We start from the raw sequence: 18775 nt of genomic DNA, 5'->3' as shown, positions 1-18775 counted from the left end.
GCTTAAATTCAGAGACAACAAAAATGACAGATTTGACAACTTAGTGATCATTTGAAATTTGGGTTTTTGGACGACTGATCAGAATCATAAGTATCAAGATAAGGTTCTGAGTTATTTCTAATCCCAAAATTTTGATACTAAGAAATTTGCAAATCTTTAAATTTATTCTTTCTCTTTTTTCAGTTTAAACACAGACTAGCATGTGAATTCAAGATGGCAACTGACATTCTTAATGTTCAAGTCAAGAAAGAGTCAATGGAGCCTCCTTCTGAGGACAAAGTTGAAGAGACTGCACCAGATATAGCTCAGATTGTTGACAAAGAAAACATAGGAGAGACCAACTCTTGTGACAATGACACAGTGACCTCTAACAACAATACTGAAGATAAAAATGGTGATAAACCTGGCACTCCAATCATGGTTATTTCTCCTGAGGGAGGAAATACAGCAGAACAACTTCAGAGAATGATACAACAGCAGTACCTCGTTAACCTGTTACAGTTCCAACAATCCATGTTGCAGGTATGCTTTAATCCATTTCTAATATAATGTGGTCTTATTATTATTCATGGAATAGCTAATTTCGTGGATAAAGGTGTAACATGAATATAAGGGTTCAAAGAAATGCAAATTTCAGATAAACTTGTGTGCAAAATTTGTAAATACTGGGAAAACATATCAAACATCCATGAAAAATCTTATCTTTTTCTCTATCCATCAAATTTGATGCCGTCAAAATTGAAAGACTCCACAGTAATCCAATCCATTACAGGTATAATACATGTAAATTTGCCACTTATAAGTCTTATGCCATTACAGGTATAATACATGTAAATTTGCCACTTATAAGTCTTCTGCATTCTGAATATTAATTTCAAAAGAGACACACAAATGCTGTGATTTATTTAATTGTTCTTAGATATAGAAGTAAAACCTATGAAATGAAATATTTGCTTGATCCATCCAGGGATGCATTTGTTTAATCTGTATATGTTTGAGTCAGTTAGATTTGTGTTCTGGTTAATATTTCTTTTTCTTATATCTTTATTAGCAGGGACAAGTCAATCAAGCTCCATCACTTCAAGTTCAACACCAAACTCTGTTGAATGCTTTGGACTTCACTGGAAAATCTGGGGAAACAAGTCCAGATTCCACACAAAATGTTGCTGGTACAGTAAAGGAAAGGAAACAGAATAGAAGCATTGAAGGAGAGATTGGGTCTGATTATGACAGTTTGGTTTTTGATGATGAAGTTTACACCAATGGTGAGGAATTGACTGATAAACAAAAAAGTGAAAGAATAAGGCACTCAGGTTGGTTATTGGTCAATAAATATACCTTATCGCTATATGACAGCATTACTGGATATAAAAAAAAGTTCCTGTAAAATTTTGACATCATAATCCAAAATACCTAAAGGTACAATGGAAAACTGATTTTGGTATGACGTGAAAAATTCAAGCGGATTAGATTCTTGAGTCAAGCAGCACAGATTTCCAAATAGCAATAAGGTGTATATATCCAGTGCAACCCAAATAAGTACAATGTTTAGAAATAAAAACATGGTGTAGTAAACTGTTTATAAATGATTCTCAAACATTCAAATATCCTGAATTGCCTACAATCCTGCTACACTCTATGAGGAAACCCTTATTATATGATGATATATTGTAAAAATTCCCGATTATCTTAATCTGCTATCCAAATTGTTGAAAAGATATCTTTTTTATCCTCAATAAAATTCAAATTGATGACCATACATACTCTTATGAAGCGAGTATTTGATTTAAGGTGGTACCTAACACTACAGGGAGATAACTCTATAAAAACAGCTAAATGTTTTAATTACGTTGTGTTGTTAAGGGAATATTAAGCTTCTTAATGATCAAAATTAGTGTTTGTCAAACTGCTATATAACCAGTGTATTTTTTCTGACAAAATGGTTGGTTCAAAATTTTTGAAATTTTTATCTTTTTGTCAAAGGGTCAAAGTGAATACTTTGCCAAAATTTTATGAAAATTAAACGAGCCAAATTAATTTTAGTGAAAGTGTTGGGTACTACCTTAATGCAAATTTTCTGCTAGGGGCTAAATAAATTTAACTTAATTTTGATATTACAGAGGATATAGCAATATACCATATATGAAGATAAATGCAAATACACACCTACTTTGCAATATTCATGTAACATTATCGGTCAATCAAGCATCACTTATTATCAATACATTACTGATAATAATACATCGTTTAAATCTAATATAAATAAATAACCATGCCAATGCAGATGTATATTTTGAAAGGCATATTTTTTTCACATAGATTTCTAAAAAACATTATTATTGTGTCTTCTCTTAAAGAAAGCATTCTTTTGACTTAAATTATTGTTAATACTTAGACCATATGAAAAAGATAGACTGTTCATAGAAGCATTATATACTGATACTTGTATGAAACTAATCTTGTATATAAACTTGATATTCATACGTCTATGATATATTCAGTGCACTGATTAAAAAAACAAAACCATTTGACCAATAAATACATATTTTATAACCATATTTAAATTAAACTTAGTGAAAAGTAGATAGGATATGTATGCCATAAGCACTGCTTTCAGATAGTCCAACGGTTCTAACCATTATCTTTTTGTTATACAGTTTTATGTCAATTGTGTGCAAAATTATATTTTATGATTGCTTATAGTAAATAAAGGTACACTGTATAATAAATTAATGAATCAAAACTTGAGGAAAATTAAAGTTATTCATAAAAATAAATGTATAAGAACAGATGAGTTATATTTGAACACATACACATCGATAAAACCAGATCATAAATGTTGAAATATGTTATATTTATACACCTTGTAATCTGAACATGTATCAGCTAAAGATTTTGATTTTAAAAGTGAGAGTATTTTTATCACATGTAACACAGAGATATGCTGTAAATTAAAACTGTATGGACATAAGGTTCAAGGGTCAAATCTCTCAGTCTGAAGTTTGTGTTTAAGAAGGTGCACTCTATGCCTATTTGGGAAGTTCTTACAGGTCCATATAACTTAAGAATATTTAAAAAAAAAAAAGCATATAGTGTCATACAAGCTGATGTATTACAAAAGATTTCTGTTAAATTTTAAATACAACTTCCATTTTATTTACAGTTGGAGGTCGGAACATCAATCAGTATGGCAGAGAATTTACGAATGGCCGTCCCTTGCCAGATCATCTTAGAGTCCAGATTTTACAGCTTGCCCTTCAAGGCATACGACCTTGTGAGATCAGCAGACAACTGCAAGTGTCACATGGTTGTGTCAGTAAAATATTGAACAGGTAAAATACTTTGACAGATTGAACCAAAAACATGATTAGAACATAGAGTAAAAACAATGCTATCAGAAATAAGTCTTAGTGAACTTTGGTATATTTCATACAGGTCCGGATATAAATTTATCTCCCTTTCTGGGGGGGGGGGGGGGGGGGGGGTTAGAGGGGTCCTGGTCCCGAAATCCCTGGCTTAAAAACACGATATCCCGAGGTCCAGAATTTAAATGAATCTAAATCCTGGGATTCCGAAATTGGTAAAAAGAATTTCCAGATCCAGAAAGGGTCAATCCCAAAATCCTGAGCTTAAAACACCTGATCCCGGAGTCCTGATAAAGGTCTTATCCTCCCTCCTTTATGTACAAGCTAATCCTTAAAAAATCAAATGCACAATGCATCTCCAGACTTTTCTTCAAAAGGTTTCCTTCTGTCATATTTAAGTTTTCCTTGACTTCATTTCATGAATGGATTTACTAACTGTTAGCTCTAAAATTTTGTGATGAGGTTAGATTGTCATTAAGAAGAGATAAAAGATCAACTGTACTTTGTATATACAATCGTTTTTAAATGTGCATGTTATCACAGTAGTGACTGATTGAAACTGTTCAGCAGTTATGGTCCTTGAAAAGGAGAAAAATGATAATATTGATGGTTTCATTGTTATTTTGGTTCATAAAGAGGATCAAACTGTGATGGGAGGTAACTGCTTGTATCATTAATTTGATTTGATCAAATATTGATTAAGTTATAATTTTTCTTATTATTCAGTGAGTTATCAACCTTGAGAAATAAAAAATAGTAATATATTCCAAGAACATCTGACTTTTCATATAAAGTTTAAATTTTCACTTGTTGTAACATCCTGTTTTTTAAGCTTCAGGTTTATTCAGGCATGTCAGTGATATGGGATATTCAGTCTTCTAGTTATTAAGATTTATTGGGAATATGAACATTAAACATTGGAGGGTTTTCCTTCTTTTTTTAATATAAAATAACTTATTTTGGAGAATACTTTTGGTATTTTTGGGATATGCAATATTGTTTTAAAATATTAGCCATGCTTATAATTGAACAGCCTAGGAATATGATATATTTGTTTTCATTCTTTCTCAACAACAAACATTTGTCCTTCTTACTCAGATTTTCTGCCCTAAGTTTAACTGCTGGAAGTTTCATTCTGATATTTTGAATGACCAAAGGAGTTATGGCCCTTTGAAATAGAAATTCTATGAAAAATAACATTGTTAGCAATTTCATGATCTCATTCCTTATATGATATTTCTGGAGAATTTAAATTATTTTTTTTTTAGATAATTTCTTAATTGCCTTTGAACAACTTAAATATGAGCATCACAGGGGACCTTGCAACACTGTTCTTTCATTCAAATTTATCAACAAAGCAAATTTGCTAAAATATTCCATATTTATAGTCTTGTCTGCAGTAAAATTTATTATTGATGCATCTTATTTATATATTTCTTACATAAGTGGATCTTTTATGGGAATTGAGAATGTTAATATGCTTTTATGAATGTTTATAATTTTAAAAAGTATTTGAAGGGTTATAAAACAAATCATGGATTATATTATAAAACAAATCATGGATTATTTTGACACCTAGAATTGCTGTCAATATAATGAAATGATAACTGACTTTTATAGTTTATGATAAGGAGGTGTAATTTAAATGATAACTGATAATTGGCATTTATACAGGTGTCAAACATGGTAAAAAAAACAACATTAATTTAGTTGAGACAATTGAAATGAAATTGAGAAATTCATGTGATAAAAAAACAATCATTTTCAATAAAAGTAAAGTATGTGTTAATAAAGGAGTAACATTTTGTGAAGGTTATTAAGACCAATGTTATTTTCAGAAAATCTTGAATCGTAGGAAAATTTATGGGTTTTAAAGAGTCAATTTCTTCCTGTTCTTGGTTGAGACATAAATATATTCTGAGTATTTTTTTGTAATCTTTTTAAGTAATTATTTGCTCCGTTAAATCCTTTGAGTTCATATTTTATATATGTATGCAGAACGTTGTTAAATCTCCAAATCGTGGTGTCACGGTATTTAAAGCACAGTCAGTGATCTTTTGTTATTATTGTACTGTCAAGAATGACCTATTCAAGCGTGGTTCGTTGAACTTCTTTGGTTGACATAAATTTTCCAATCATTAAATTTAGAATTACAAATAGCTCTGTGTTAGCCCTCTTTATGACTTTCGTGTAATTTCGTCACAGTCTGACAAATCACTTAAGCAGAACCACAATAGTAGATTGACGTTTGTTTGGTTTTTAGTAAAGTGCAAAGTGTCTTTTTATTTGAATAACTATAATTTGATAGATTTAGATTTGTTATGAGGGTAATAAAAACGTCTTTATGATGTAAAAATATATAACATTCTACCCTTATGTATGAATTAAATATTTAAATAAAATATGATACAGAATAAAATGTATTAAATGCTAAACGGTATAATGATTATGTGATGTGGTATTATACCCAATGAAGACAACTGATATTTAAGGTTAAAAGGACAAAGATTTGAACAAATGTGACCTTCAACAATGAGCAAAACACTTTCTGTATAGTAAGCTATAAAAAGGTTTGAAATATAAGAGAATGACTGATGTAAGATATTAAAACAGGCCGACCGTGCAAGGGCTGTTTAGCCAGTCAAGGTCGTTAAACACTCCCATCATCATTTTAAAATAGTATACCAAGATTATGTGAAGAAATTTGAAGTGCATCACTTCTATTGATTTTGATTCTTAGAAATAAACAACAATATGTTTTTTTTTATTTTGACAGTTAAATAATAAAATTTGATCCAAAACGTAAAACTTAAGCATGGTATTCAACTACTTGATGTAAATTCAATCCATTGTCCTTTAAATTGTCGATTTTTGATTGGTTTAGATGAGAGGGTAACATTCAAAAAAATTGTCACCCTCTCAGCTATGTGATAGAGTAAAATGACACCCTCGTATTAGCCAATCAAAATATGGCATTTTAACGTGAAGTATAATAATATAAATTATCAAATGTAATTAATGTTTTGCTGATTTGAATATTTTGATTCTTCTTCTGTATTCATTGAAATATGAAATTTTTCTACATCTATGAATTAAAGTCTAAAGAATATGCAAAGTATATTACATTAGCTGCAATGAAATATTATCTTTTCCTGAAATAAATATTTTGTATTAAATAAAAAAATATTTATTTCGCATTTGAAACAAATACAGTACTGAGTACTGTACTGTAATTTTACTCCTCTGATGTCATACTACAATATGTGTTGTCATTGACTTGCATCAAAAGGAAAGTTTGAATACTTTTAGATTGCATTACATCATAAGATTTTTTTTGTAGGTACAGAAAGACGGGAAGTATAAATCCAGGTCAAATAGGTGGCAGTAAACCCAAGGTTACAACTCCTGATGTTGTCAGTCGTGTACGGCAGTATAAGATGGAAAATCCACAGATGTTTGCATGGGAAATAAGACAAAAGTAATTTTTAAAGATGAATTCTAATCGTTTTATGTAGAAACAGGAGATTGGGATCTCATTATACTCTTCAACTGAAAAAAATGACATCTTTGAAATGGTATGGTCAGATCATATGTTATCCTACGTCATATGAGTTTGTACTATGCATGCTTTTTCAATGAGAATTGTGACATCACAATGCCTTCTTAAAAGCACGAAAACCCATGAGACAAGGATAAGTGCAGAAGTGAGAACTGCAAAATCAGAGCGTTTGAAACAATGACGTTTTATATTTTGGGATTGGAAATGCACTTAATTCCTAAATTTAAATTTTAACATCGACTTTAACTTTGGAAGTGGCTTTTCTTTTGATCAAAAGTCCTATTATACAATTACCTCCATTTTGATATTTTTAGGAATTTCTTTTTAATAATATGCAGTTGAAACCTAACAATCAAAATACTTTTTATTGGATAATTTTTATATTCAAACCAAAATTTTAACAGTTGATGAATCAATGCCCAGAATTTAGTTATCTTTTCTCAAATATAGGACAAGACAACAGTAAATTAATATGAAATAAGAAAAGTATGTGCAACAAAGACGGTCAGAATAAAAAGAGATGTACATCTTTACTGTGACAAATTATTTTTAAGCTGCATGTTATCAGAATATATAAATGTTTTACGGTTGTTTAGTAATCTAAAATCATCACACGATACAAGGAAGAATATTTGAAATGAACTGGTTACTAGGAGACCATTATTGCTAACAATGATCATAAAATTACAGTAATTTGTAGAAAAATAAAGATGCAGTGAAAACATAATGTCGGGACAAATATGACACTGAGGCTTACATTGGCCCCTGCCGTTTTAATACATCAGCGACTTAACACTTCCGATAGCTAAATGACAAAAAGCGGATGGGCAAAGCAGGTGCTCAAATTTCTAACGTTGATGTTCGCAAGTGTGACACGTCATTGAAGAAATGAATTAAATAAAGGAGAACCCTTGAGCAGCTCGTGACAGTAATCAATATAGAATTTTCTGTTCCAGTGGAGAAAGTCGTTTAAAATGTCTTTAACCATATTGATTATCCAAGCTTCCTGCATACGGTCCGTCACAAGCATATTCAATACCCATGATGATAAGGACAAAAGATCGCTCAGGCGTAACTAAACAGTCAAATTACAATAAGCCTTAATGATTTCCATTCCGGTAGATATATTGATAGTATGGAAAATATTACGTGGAATTTCTAATTTCTATTGAATATCTGACAGATTTTTAATCTACCGTGAATTATACGTTAGAGTTTTAAACGTTTCTGCACACACCCTTTATCCTTTTAAAATTTATACAAGCTTTCAGTAGGTTTTGAATTGTTTTGGAACAATGCACAAATGCTTTTTGTTCCGTTTAAAATTCATGTCAGTTTTTATAGAAGCAGGAAGCATAATATGCTTTCACGGTCCGTGATCTTCCATTGTAGTGCATTAAAAAGATACTTTGTAATTTTTAAAGATTGCTTTTCAAAGGAAAAGTATTGATCCAAATTTACGTCCCTAGATAAAATCTTTATCCTATAAGGAGTATTGTGCAGAAACAATTTATCACTTTAAAAATGTCATAATCGGTGATCCAGAGACATTTTTGTGTCTACACTTTACTGGTTTTATATAATACAATCGCTGTTGATATTTGAAATGGAGGCGAAAAGCATGACCAATAATATCATGTTCCAAATTGAGTTTTTGCAACGCCTGACTACATCATCAATTTACGTCTCTTTCTGCATTATATGTTTTGTGATAACTTTCTGACAAGTTGCTACCAGTGGAATTTTCTAAAGACTTCTCTTGTGTTTGTGTGTCATTGTAAAAGAAATAGCACTCCTTGCTAATTATTTCTTTCAGTTAAATATAAAGTTTCTTTTGCAGTGACAATATTCATATTGATGTTTAGATAAAAAAAATTATGAGTTATTAGATTTAAACTCTAAAATACTACGTTTAGGAACTGTTTTTTTTTTCTTTGATGTTACATTATCAATTAGTACATGTAATTTCACTAAAAATAAAGAATTATTGATAAGTTTGTAGAAAGCATCAATTTTGTTGATGTGCAGGGCAAACCTACCATTGATGCCCAGGGCAAACCTACCATTGATGCCCAGGGCAAACCTACCATTGATGTCCAGGGCAAACCTACCATTGATGCCCAGGGCAAACCTACCATTGATGCCCAGGGCAAACCTACCATTGATGCCCAGGGCAAACCTACCATTGATGCCCAGGGCAAACCTACCATTGATTCCCAGGGCAAACCTACCATTGATTCCCAGGGCAAACCTACCATTGATGCCCAGGGCAAATTACCATTGATTCCCAGGGCAAACCTACCATTGATGCCCAGGGCAAACCTACCATTGATGCCCAGGGCAAACCTACCATTGATGCCCAGGGCAAACCTACCATTGATTCCCAGGGCAAACCTACCATTGATGCCCAGGGCAAACCTACCATTGATGCCCAGGGCAAACCTATTGTTGGTGTGCAGGCAAACCTATTGTTGATGGGCTAATTTTAAAAAAACAACTACAAGCTATCAGTTGTCACACTATTCATTTATCAATATAACTTGCATTATTTCAAAAGGTTTGAACAATTTGACAATTTTGGCAACAGAATACATGATAAATCATTCTATTCTCTAAGGATGTAAACTGTGTGTCCATTCATTTGTCAGTCTGTGTCCAATCATTTGTCGGTCTGTATACCTTTTGTGTCCATTCAATTGTCTGTATGCTCTCCTTTTGTGTCCAATCAATTGTCTGTATGCTCTAGATCTCCTTTTGTGTCCATTCATTTATGGGTCTGCTCTCCTTTTGTGTCCATTCATTTGTAGTTTTGTTAACCTTTTGTGTCCATTCATTTGTAGTTTTGTTAACCTTTTGTGTCTATTCATTTGTCGTTTTGTTAACCTTTTGTGTCCATTCATTTGTAGTTTTGTTAACCTTTTGTGTCCATTCATTTGTCAGTCTATTCACAGTCTGTGTCCACTACTCCTCCTATATCATTTACTTCAATTCGATGAAACTTGTAGAAAATCTTCACTTTTCATTCTATTTCAGAGGTTTCAAATGGCTAAACATGGACTCCACCTCATTTGTTTATGCAAAAGACTAAGTGGAGTGTTAGGAGATTTTATATTAAGTTAATGAGATCTTTTTACTCAGTAATTTCATTAATATATGTATCTGTAATTTTCACATTCCAAACGTTATATTTTATTTCTGTTTAAAATGCAATTTCTTTTACCTTGTACTGCATGTACTAACTCATTGATGTAGCATACAAATTTAATGATAAGAATTTAAATGCTTATTTTTCTTAAATAGTATACAGTTCTATAAGTGTTCTAAATGGCATACATTTTCAGCAGTATGATGCTGGGAGCACTTCATACTTTATGTGTTTCAATCAAGACTTCTACACCCAATAAAATTTCAAATAGGAGCATTTAATTCTTAATTAAAGATCTGTTCCACATTCCACATCCACATGGTTGTCTGTGTGGATGAACATATAAGTTATTTTGATTTACTGTAATTATAGACCTTTATTCACATTTATTTGTTTGTTTATTTTCAGATTATTAGCAGATGGTATATGCCAGGAGAAGAATATTCCTTCAATCAGTTCTATAAATAGAATCATAAGAGACAAAGCTATACTTCAAAGAAGAAGTTTTGATGGCAGTCTCAAAGATTGTGATGTAAGTTGTTTTACAAATGAGAATTACTTAATCAGAGAGCGTCTGAGGACAAAACTAAGGGAAGAGGGAAAAGAATAGAAGCTGTTTTATTTAAAATTTTGGTCCATTTAGAAATTATAAATTTCCAAATATTATGGAATTCTGTGATAGCCTATTGTTCTGGTTCCTAAATTCATTTTGTACAGTAACTCAGGTACAGTTTGGATAAGCAACACTTCATCTGAATGAAATATCAACCTATTAATAATATCTTATATATCATATGACCACCATAGGTTTTCAGCAGGATAGTCAGGTCAAAAAAGAAATGTGAGGTCAATTTGGTCAAAATCTTTTAAAATCATTGTGTTTTCTTAATTTATCTATGAAAAAGGCTAGGCAGGCAGATGCATAGAAAAGATAAAAATGAAAGAAAAAAAGTGTTTGCAGTTTCATGACAAGAGTTACATTAACAATCCAAGAAAGACAACTCTATTTAAAAAAAAATTAAAAAAAATGAGACATTTTGACTGCAAATTCACTCAACTAATAAAAAAATGTTGTTTTATACTGTATCATGAAATTTTGCATTTAGTTATTGATGACAAGTTAAGTATAAAAAAAGACAAAAACAATCAGTTCTTAAACTATCAAACTTGAAACTTGAAACTTAATATAAGTAAAGTTACAGTCTACTTATTTGGCATAATCATAGATTATATATATTGGAGATTTGAATAAGATTTGACTGTTATGCTCAAGCAAAATTACATGGTTTCCATTCATAAATATATAGAATAAATATATTGATAAAAGAAATGTGGGTGTATACTTAATTGAGACAAGACAATGCATCCTGTGATAATGTAAACTACATTCACTTTTTCTAAAGCAAAAAATTTGCAGTTCACCTTTAATTATTTGCTATGTAACTATTAAAGGTACTGAGCAATCATGCAGAATTTCAAATTGACCTTATTGTTCTGTTTTGTTTTAGACAACTGATATGGATGATCTCCCTTTAGACACAGAACGTATACAAAGGTACATGATCAGCATCCCTAATTTGACAGGAAATAATATGACTCCTTCAACAGAAGGTACAATCATTCCCGTACAGGTTTCCTTGGATACAGCACAAGGTGTCCTGGTACCTACCGTCAACATGATTCGCCAGCAGTACTCTCCTCCCATTGCTCATCAGCAGACGTCACAGGTGTCACCAACATTGATGAGAACCTCACCTAAACAGTCACCGAGCAGCATAGTTATACAAGGAATCGGAAATGATGCCATTAAAACAAACGAGAATGCACAACATGTTTTCACAGTAGAGGATCTCAGCAGACAGAAATTTGGGATTTCTGTCAGTGAAAATAACGGACACTTACAACCTGGCGTAGGAACAAGTCAAACAGTTGATATAGGAGAGCTAGCAGTAGAAGGAATGAAATGCAGCAGTTCACCTAAATCTGACCTTAATAGACACAATCTACATTCTGTCATTTCACACTTAATCACTACACAAACGGCAGCCATTATGAAAGAAGATGACATTGCAGCTCAGCAGTTACAGTATCAGAATGAGGCTGCTCAAGGTCAAAGTTCAGAAACAATTATAGAAATAGATCCAGAAATTAATGATGCAGTGAGCAATATCACAAAAAATCCTGGAACAGTTTCAAATCCTTTATCTCCTATTGTTTCTAAAGATTTTTCTCCCATAATACAAAGAAAGTTTAGCAGTGAAGGATTATCCATTATTTCTTCACCTCAGACGTACACAGTGGCATCAGACAAGATCGGAAGTACAGTACCAGTTACAATTAACATTGCACCATATCAGTTTGAATCATCATCGAAGGACAATTCACCTCAGATTTCACCAGCATTAAGTAGCAGTCATTCAATGGAAAAACATCCACAAACATCTCCACAATCTGTAGGATCCAATGCCAGAAATAAAAGTCGTCACAGAAGTCGTGATAGTAGTTCTTCTGGAAGCATGTCTCCAACCACAAACAGAACAAAATCTGTTGAGAAGAAGGCAGTCTCTCGTAGCAATGTAGTACCAGCGCCCCCTGCCGCTGTGACATATGATAAATATGCTGGAACACCCACCATGTATGATTATACACTGCCTGATAGAGGTCTCGGAACTGGACCTGCACCAACACCACGTCCACAATCTAGTAATAGTGTCAAATCACATTCGTGGCACTGTCCACAATCTCCAGCACAGTTGTCAATTCCAAGTCCAGCTTTGTCAGACAGAAGTGGAACCTCTCCACTTGATCTCTCATCTGCTCCTATCAAAGAGAGCAGAAGAGAAATACTTAAGAGTCCTGCTTTGTCAGATAAAGGCTCACTATCTGTTACAGAAGAAAATTCGGAGAAATCTACTCCTCAGAAAGTTTTATATGAGAAAAACATGTTGATTTTTAGTGAAAATGAAGTTGAAATTATTTCGGTAGGAAATAATAAATGGGTTGTGAGAAACGAGTCACAATTATTGTCAATGACTCATAAAGGTAAGCCAGACGGTCAAACTGAGACACAAACAAATAAACGTCCAAGTGATGATGAAAGTGGAAGTCCTGTTGGTTTGAAAATTCCGAAACTTACAAATGGAAATAGTACACCTATGATGGGTCATGGTGCTAACACAGTAAATAGTTCTGTCCCTTTAACAAATGGGAACATGATTTTTAGTGCTAATGTGTCCGTAGATTCTCAGGCGGGCAGGGATCCAAAGAATTGTCCAGTGTTACAGAATATGTTGAAACCAAAGACTTAACAATGATGTTTAGACTTATGATTTTTCTATGGTGCATATAGTATACACATTACATGTAGTGGGTTACTGAAATTTTATTTATATTGTTATTTTGTTGTTAACAGTGAATTCTTGTATTTTGCAGTCTTTTAGTTCTTGTAATTATATTCTAGGCATACAATTAAGGATGATACTGTTTTATATTCTGTAAATTTTACCAGACCAAATAAGATTTTAGGAATAATTTTTATGCTTCTTTTTTAACTTCTTTCTCATTTTGATTGTATTTGTTAGTCTCTGAGACAGTTTTAAGGTTACTATTTATTCTAGCTGTATGCTTTTTAAACTTTTCCTTTAGTTAGATTTAGCATTATTTTAATTATAGCTACTGAGATTGCAATTTTGTGTACAAGCTTAAATTAGAAATATCAGTTTGTTTTAGGTTTATCCAAATTTGATATTGCTTATAATTTTCCACTATCTGAGAAAGATTGTGAAGTATTTACACTAACAAAGATTCAGATCTTAACATTTACCAAAACTTAAATTTTTAAGACACACATATTAACGAAATCCAAAAATTTAATTTAAATAACTTCTGAATATTAAGGTAATACATTGCAATACCTCTTTTCATATTTCATGTAAATTTTTGGCCAGTAAATTCATCATTCTTTATATTCTAAAAATCATAAATTTTATAGTTTTTTATGATGAGACATTTTCTGATGTTTACCAGAACATAAGCAAACACAAAAATGTAAGAATTCACTGTTTCGTCTGTTGTACCAAAGGACCTGTCCCCAAGACTTGGTCATAAAAATGTGTGCCATGTTAACAGGTCAAAATATAGGACATTTATGTCATTATTGTTAATTATATAGATTTTATTCAGTGATTTTTATTGTAATTTGTTTGAAATTTGTTAAGATTTAAGAAAGAACTGATAGAAATTTGTCACTTGTACATATTACAGTTTTTAAAATCCTTCTAAAGAGAATTCCTTCAAGAATAAAAAATCGGATTTTAGCAGACAGGATTCAGTTTGGTCCTTGTACATTATATTTTTTTTTAAAGAACATTCATGCATTGAGTATTCTTATCATTATACCCGAGTTTAGTTTAGAAAGGTTATGGTTTACGCAGGGTTGAGTTAAGCAGGTTTCACTGTAATAGTAATTAGCATTTTGCTCTTTTAAAAATCATTACATCCTCCAGTGTACAACACTTGAGATATCTATGGTTAATTCAGGGTTGAGTAAAGCAGGTTTCCCTGTAACAGTAATTAGCATTTTGCTCTTTTAAGGATAATGGTTTTAGTGCACATAAAGATATCACTGTATTTTTTATCAATGATAAGTTAATCGAACTTCACCATACATTCATCTTTTATATGCCTACATGTGTAATGTCTGGCGAATTTGATATAGAAATATGGACACAGACACACTTTAACACTTTCTATATACCTAAAGATTTAAGTTTAATGCCATTTTAACTTACTTTTACATACTCTTGTGTGTACAATTTTGGTAGAATTTATATTTTTGTTTCACTCAACTTGTTCATGTTCAATATATTATGTAAAGGCAGTGTCTTTTTCAAGGTTTTGTTCTTTTCTTGATATATTGTGTTTGGCAGATCTAGAGTACTTGGTGATAATATCAAAGGTAGTGACATCATACTTAGATACTATTATGATACTGCAAACCAGATTAAGAAATCAGAGGCTCACGGATTTTTTTTACACCATCAACTTTTTTTCTGTGGTTGATAAGGAACTTGTGTTTCCACAAGTAATATTAATGTAACAATTGTCTGTAATAAGTTTGTAACAATTTTACGTTTTACATTGAATTACTTTTCTGTAAAAATTAAATCATGTGGTAGAACGAATATATATAAAGTACTTTGACAAATATATATAGAAATCCTTGTATTATATATTGCCTTGACAATCATTTTTGTTGTTGTGTCAATTGTAAGTTGTAGTTTGTAATCATTTTATTGGTTCACTATAATCAGTTTGCTGGCATTAGCTTTAAATTGTTGTTCACAAAAAATGAAGTGTGAGCTCTTGAAGAAATGCAGTTAGTCTTTTGATTTTTTTGTCAATGATGAATAGCAGCTCAGATTTTCAGGAGAATTATATTTATTATTCACTACATGGCACCAAATCCAGTTTAACAAATAATTATATGTAAATCTTTTCAATAATTTCTATCAAGATTGATACAAAAACAAGAATGAAAATATCATATGAATAAAATGTGAAAATATTCAATTTAAATTTAAAAAACTCAATGAAATTCAAGGAAAAAACAAACAAGGCAATATTATGTTGTGTCAGTTTGGTTGTGTAATAATGTATTTTATAGGCCATCTCTATTTAAAGTACATGCAAAATAATGGTAATGAAATTCAATTAAGAAATTATACACAAACTAAATCATAAGGGAGGCAACTTCTGTTGATTATTTATATTCCAGCAAGATTAAAATTGAAGATGTAAGAAAATGGCATAAACAATTCTGATTGTGTACCATTATGGTTGTTTAATATTTGATACCTTCACCAAAGTAAATATTTGTATACATTTGTCTAATGTAACCATGTCGACATGTTCTGGTCATATCATGCTGTCATCAATTATTAAAGTGAGGCATCTATTTTGTGAAATTTGATGATCTCTTCTTTCTTTGTAGCATATGGAAAATATATATACATATAAAAAATAAAACATTTTCCTATATATGGTACAGATTTTACTTGTGAAGAGTTTTAGTATCTTTAGACTGATAATTGTAAGCTACACTTAGATTTTGGAAAATTGTTTATTTTACCGCATGTTGTACACATTTTATTTGACAATTTATTCATTTCAGTTTTGCATTGAACAAATTTAGATCAAAAGAATTTGTACAGTTATTCATCTATGATTGTATAGTACACATACCAATTAGGAACATTTACCAATTTATATGTAAAAGTATATAATTTAAAATAGTATTTTAAAAAAAATTCTGCAATATCTCTATAATTTTCACATTTTATAGACACAGATTTTAAATAGTGAGTTAGTTTGTATAAGTATTAATTATGTAATCAAATTACAGCATTATTTTGTTAAAGTATTGTGGTAGATTTTAAAATTATGAACATCATGTTTTGTTTTTTTGAGAGAAAATAAATGTCTTGACTTTGTAACCAACTTAATTGTAATAATATCAAGTAAGGATTATCACCCATATTGGTGTAGATGGGTATTCAAAATGATTTATGTATCTCCCACATAGATGTAAATACACATTCAAAAGATTTATTTCTTATATAATTGTAAATACACATTAAAAAAATGCATCTCCCATATAAATGTAAATACACATCATCAAGAGTTATCTCCCTTATTGGTGTAAATAAAGATTTAGTTAGACTTATCTCCCTTATTGATGTAGTTAAACAATCACTAAGAGTTATTTCCCATATAGATTTGAAAAAATATCCAACAATATTTATCATCAATTCAGATGTAAATAAACATTCAAAAGATTCATCTTCCATATACACGTAGATATAAAGATTAACCTTTAGTTGTTTTACACTACTGTGTCATTTTGTCTCTGGTCGAGAGTTGTCTGATCTTCTTATTTTTATATTTGATAAGAGTTATCTCCCATTAAGATGTAAATTCTCTATCTAGATTTATTCCATAAATTCCTAAAATTCAATGAGATTCCTGATGAAATCCAGAATTTGGTACAAGTGAGATATTTTTGGATCTTTGTAAAGTATTATTTTTGTGCAACATATTTACAATTTACATTTCGGTAAAAAATTTATGTTGCATCTTTCCATTTTTATCATTCACCATGTTTCATACTAAAAAACCTGACTTGTTTGATATTTTCACAGGAATCTCCTTTTATTTATGTTGTTCAATGCATGTGACAACCCTCTTCAATAAGAAAACAAAACATGATGTTCCTATTAATTAGAGTATACCTTATAGTTGTTTTGTTAAGTTATTGTATTATTTTATGTTATAGCAACTTCTTCATAAAGACATTCAGTTCTTTCCTTCTTAAAATTTGGATAATCATGGTAAAACCCTAACAATTTCAGATTTAGATTTTATTGAAATTATTGGATTTTTTAAGTGAAACGTCCAGGAGTATTCCTGGTCCTATTTTGAATTAAAAGGTTATTTTTGTAAAAATGAGATTTATAGCATAGAAGGACAGAATGTCTTTATAACTTTATACATTGTTATTGGTTTTTAATGTTGTTTAGGCTGTAGAACAATACTTTAAGTTTATCAGACATTCTGTAAACATATTAAGTTGATATTTTTATCATCAACATAAAAAGTCTCACAAATTTGAGTTCCCTCCAGTTATTTGTTTCACATTACAGTATTTAGCATTACTTTCAAGCAGCTAAGACAAAAACCAGAGATAATTTTTAATAAGCTTTAATTGGTAAAAAATTGTGTTGTTGAATTTTAACTTTTATCCAATCGTCATAGATTTTAATCAGATTTCCCTGTCGGTGTTTATTGGTGTGCCATTTAGTAGAATAGATAATAGATTATGATTCATGTCATATAGTGAAACCTTTCTTGTACTTTGTTGCAACAGATTTTTTTTTAAGGTTTCTGCAAACATTGCAAAACATTTCCTGTCAATGGTTCAGTTGAGACAGGTTTCACTATATGTTTTACAGCAGAATTTGTTCTACCATAATTTTGTATTTTTTTTATTAACTGGTGAGATCTGCAAAGCTAACAAAATCTTGTTTTCTTTAATTGTTCCCAAAAGAAACCCATTCTTACAAATTAAAAGTTTTTAACCTGATTGATATACAGAGCCATTGAAGGTTATTTTTAAATCTCAATGTGCTCAAAATTGCACATACAAAAGTCTATGTATTGCAACTCTTGTAGACTTATTGCAATTATATCATGCTGAAATAGTCATTTGCTTTACATTTTCAAGGCAAGTTTTTTGTGATTTCACCTGTTGGGAAAACAAGAAATGGAAAATTTCCCAAAAATATGAATAATTCAACTTCTTTATCTTTTGAGAGTTTTCTTGCATGCAGATCTCTTTATTTAAATAAAGATGACCAGTTGATAAAAAAAAATATTCAAATGCTTGATGCAGGAGTTCTGCAAATATATATTTTAAATTACATATTAATTATATAGGATAGATATTTTACACAGAAATAATATGTACAGTCATATTTAGTGTTTATGAATATTCATGACTTTGTTAATTACATTTATTAGTGATTATGAATATTCATTATGTTTACCAAAGATTTTGAATGTGATGCTTTAAGTTGTCTCTGGCCTATTGCCGTATTATGTGTGTTGATTGTTGTTCAAATTGACAATCAATAAATCAGTACAAATGGT

General features: G+C 30.8%; 1 protein-coding gene across 6 annotated transcripts in view; it reads left to right on the top strand.

Moving 5' to 3' along the window:
- LOC139501389 (uncharacterized) overlaps positions 1-18775 on the top strand; it is a 58881-nt gene extending 40106 nt beyond the window's left edge. For all 6 annotated transcript variants that reach the window (XM_071290438.1, XM_071290439.1, XM_071290440.1 and 3 more), the window contains 6 exons: positions 184-522; positions 1052-1313; positions 3164-3332; positions 6706-6843; positions 10478-10601; positions 11578-18775. In XM_071290438.1, the coding sequence (XP_071146539.1) occupies positions 214-522; positions 1052-1313; positions 3164-3332; positions 6706-6843; positions 10478-10601; positions 11578-13377 (2802 nt within the window). In that variant the 5' untranslated portion in view covers positions 184-213 and the 3' untranslated portion in view covers positions 13378-18775. The remainder of the gene's footprint in view (positions 1-183; positions 523-1051; positions 1314-3163; positions 3333-6705; positions 6844-10477; positions 10602-11577) is intronic.

The sequence above is a fragment of the Mytilus edulis genome, chromosome 13 (genome assembly GCF_963676685.1).
Source record: "Mytilus edulis chromosome 13, xbMytEdul2.2, whole genome shotgun sequence".
NCBI classification, from domain to species: domain Eukaryota; kingdom Metazoa; phylum Mollusca; class Bivalvia; order Mytilida; family Mytilidae; genus Mytilus; species Mytilus edulis.
The sequence above is the reverse complement of the archived record's forward strand: the minus strand, read 5'-3'. Positions and strand labels throughout refer to the sequence as shown.